Genomic DNA, 3,796 nt, shown 5'->3' with positions numbered 1-3,796 from the left:
GTTGGAAAGTCTGGTGTGACATCTGGAGATCTACTTTGTGCCCACCCCTGTCAAGACAGAGGGCCTTTTTTATTCAGCAAGCATTATATGGTTGTAGATGAGCAAGAGGTTCTTTTTAGTGGTTTAATTGATTTGTTCATACTGCCTTTCAGCTCCAGAATGAGCCCCGCGAAGGAGCTTAGCAAATATAAAAAGTCAGAAATGAAAGAAATAAAGCAAACACAACTGGATTTAAAATTGAGCATCAATTGCTAAGCATAAAAAACCAACAACAACCAGGAGATAAGAGGAAATGCATACACAAAAGAACCATGTTTACAGTTCCTCTGAGAGCTGAAAGGCAAGGGGCCAGATGGGTTCCAGAGTTCAGGGGCCAACCCTGAGAAGGTCCTGTCCCACATACTCACCAAGTATGCCTGAGATGGTGGTGGAACATGGACCAGAGCCTCTCCAGATGATCTTAATGGTGGGCAGGCCCATGTCTGTGTTACATATGTAACACATGGATATTGATGGTGGTCCTGCTGACCATAGGAACAGTACAATACTTGGAAAGAATACCTTGGGATTCCTATCCTTGCTGAGCATTCCAATTCTCCCCTTCCTTCCTTCTAGATTTCACTGAGACATTGGAGCTCTAGACAACACTATGGCATGCCAAAGGTCCGTCTTGCTTTTCTTCTGCATAGTGTTCACAGTCAGCATGCATCTGTCAAAAGCTCAGCACTGGTCCCATGGTTGGTACCCTGGAGGGAAGAGAGAGGTTGATTCTCCACACAGTCCAGAGGTACGCTGGTGCTGTCCTTATGCCAATATCATTTGTCTAACCCCACTCAGCTACACAAACCCACTTTTGTCTTTTCCCTCTCAATTCAGGTCTCTGAAGATATCAAACTGTGTGATGGGGAAGACTGCACTAACCTGAAGATCCCAAGAGATAAAATTGTGAAGAGTCTACTGGTAAGCAGTGGAGCTACCACAAAGGTTCAGAGCCTCTCTGATCTCACTGCTTTTCCCTCTGAATTCATTCATTCATTCATTCATTATATTTCTATACTGCCCCGTAGCCAAAGCTCTCTGGGCAGTTCACAAAAATTAAAAACCATTAAAATACATTATATACAATATAAAACCATCCATGTAATGACTTAGAACAAATAACACACAACAAGAACATATATCTACAAGAATTTAAGAATTCAGGATAATGACATCGAATTGTGCAAAGATGGAAAGTGCATTTCTGTGAAGCTCACGAGAAATCTAGTCAGCGATGGAGCTGCCGTGCAGCTTCAGAGCAGAAGGAGCAGGCTGTTGGTGGTGTAGAGGGATGGTGCCACCCCAAAGTGGGGGTTTTCAAAGCTCCAACCAGCCCCACATTCAGAGGCAGTACTCCCCTGAATACCAGTAGTTGAGGGCTGACACTAGAGGCAGCTTGACTGGACTCTGTTGGAAGCAGGATACTGGACTACATGGGCCTGTGGTCAGATCCAGTAGGGCTCTTCTAACGTTCTTATGGCTATGCCTTTTCCAGAGAGGTAGTCAGCATCTCTCCAAGGACAAGATAGAGCTGCAGTTCAGAGAGGTGAGCTGAAGGTAATTCTAAAAAGGTAGCTCCCAAACTACTTTTTGTAAAATCTTGCTTGCCTAATGAGGAAATCTGGAAATCTTGAAAGCTCGTACCTCTAAGTGGGCTTAAGATAGGTATTACTGTAATATGTATTTTGGATTCTTTTTCTTAAGGCTAACATGGTTGCCACTGCTTTTCATGATACGCTTGTTAGTCTCTAAGGTGCCACAGGACTCCTTGGTTTTTTTGCTGCAACAGACCAACATCTGAAAATTGCAAATAAAATTGGTAGTCCAAAAGTGGGAGCAAGCGTCAAGGGTGCATGTAACCCCGACCCTATATGCTTGGAAGTATGGGCTGGCCCATACGTGCAAGTCCATCACTCATAGGAAGCACTCTCCTGGGTCAGACTAAAGGTCCATCTACTTTAACATAAACAATCACCAGCCAGAGGCTTCCAGGATGCCACAAGCAGGGTGGGTTTTTTAGGACAGGGCGTCTGTGTTCTCTAGTTCTGAATGGCATCAGCCAGAGTTCCTTCTTCCCTTTAAGGGTATCCCTCTCCCATAACACTAGAACCTGGGGTCATCCAATGATGGGAGATTCGGGAAATATGATAGGCTGTGGTTCTTCATACAGCTCATAGTCAAACTCTGGAATCCACTAACCCGAGACATAGTGCTGGATGCGTCAAAGGGGATTGGACAAATCCATGGAGGAGAAGGCTATCAGTGAAATGGCATTTCCCCTCCGCTATTAGTAGCCAGTGGTATAGTGGTGTATCTTGAAGTGCAGGCACTCATCACGACAGTCCCCATAGCCACGCTCCCAAGGAGAGGCCAAGCATTCTCCTCTCCTCCCAAGGAGAGGCCAAGCATTCCAGCAGCTGTATCCATATCAACAGACCAGCTGTAGCAGTTTTCCTTTCCACCAGCAGCAGGCCTTTCCTAAAGCTAATGGGTCTTCCTTACCCATTCAAGGCCAAGCCACCCTAAAATACTTGGTCTTAGAACAAGACAAAGTTTATTGTTGCTGGGAAAATTCATTTGCCTCCAGCTACTGTGCAGACTGCAGCCAAGCTCAGAGGGAATGGGGAAGTCTGAGGGGGGCGGTCCAGAACGTCAGCGTCCCTGCTAAGAAAAAAGCACAAGCGCTGCATCCCTGTGAGCCCTGGTCCCACTCCACCACTGCTAATAGCTGTTCATAGAGCTCTCCTCTGTCATAGGGCTGACCTACCTCCTTGATAACGGTACCCGCAGGGGCAGCCTGCATGTGCACGAATGACCATTCACGGATCAGACACCGCCGACAGAAGCATGCCGCCTCGCGATGCTTCAAACACAATGCTTCACAGTGGACTGAGTTCACACACTGCACGCGCATCATCATCAGAGGCCAAGTGCATCTCTGTGCATTCGCTGACTGGCTCTGCATCTACTTCAGCCTTCCCCAAACCGGCACACTTCGACGTGTTGCACTAAAACTTTCATCATCCACAGCTGGGGGTAAAGGTGGTTGTAGCACAACACATCCAGAAGCTTGCCAGTAGGGCAGATACTTCCTGCTAAATAATACATGTTGGGCCGGAGTAGATCCTACTTCATTCTGGAAGAAAATGCTATTGTGTGTATTGATGGTGTGTTAATGCATTTATTTTAACAGGCTGACATGCTAGCAAGACAACTTCAGAAGAAAAAATGATGTCCCTTTGCGCATTCTTGGAAATGTTTTGCATCGAAGCAGATGGCCCACCTCTCTTCAACTTAATCTGTTCTGCTTGTGGAAGTGATGTGCCCAGACCATTATGAATTCTCATGAACACTGTAGCAGTCTTTACTCAAATTCCCAGCATGTAAACATTAACTACTGTACTGTTGTCCAGGTGGAAAGAAGACTTGCAATGAGTTCTCTTTCTGCACTTGTAAAACTCCAGTATGTTGATTAAAATACTTTATTTTGCTACATACACACATGTGTATGCCTTTGTGCCCTACGTGTGTGTTCAAATATATGTCACCATTTACAGGCTTTAAGCTGCTTGTTAGGTGTCCAAATCCAAGGGCTGAGTCCAGTTGAGGCACATTCTGTCCCCTGATTCTACAGGTTCCTTTGGATGGGATATTATCCTAGGGTATGGTCTCAGGCAGGTCCCTATGGGTGCCCTGTCTCCCCCTAGTCTGGGTTCATGGAGGGTTCCTCTGGTCCCTTCCAAGGCCATTATTCTAT

The 3,796-nt window shown here is 45.9% G+C and overlaps 1 protein-coding gene across 1 annotated transcript; it reads left to right on the top strand.

Moving 5' to 3' along the window:
* Positions 1-649: 649 nt before the first annotated feature.
* LOC146343580 (progonadoliberin-2) lies at positions 650-3,271 on the top strand. Its single transcript, XM_084860191.1, has 3 exons — positions 650-787; positions 877-960; positions 3,233-3,271. The coding sequence occupies exons 1-3, from the start codon at positions 650-652 to the stop codon at positions 3,269-3,271; spliced, it is 261 nt and encodes an 86-aa protein (XP_084716317.1).
* Positions 3,272-3,796: the final 525 nt, after the last annotated feature.

Source organism: Heloderma suspectum, chromosome 5 (genome assembly GCF_057233095.1).
Source record: "Heloderma suspectum isolate Gila_16-S chromosome 5, 16-S_ref, whole genome shotgun sequence".
NCBI classification, from domain to species: Eukaryota; Metazoa; Chordata; class Lepidosauria; order Squamata; family Helodermatidae; genus Heloderma; species Heloderma suspectum.
This window is presented reverse-complemented; position numbering and strand designations above follow the sequence as displayed.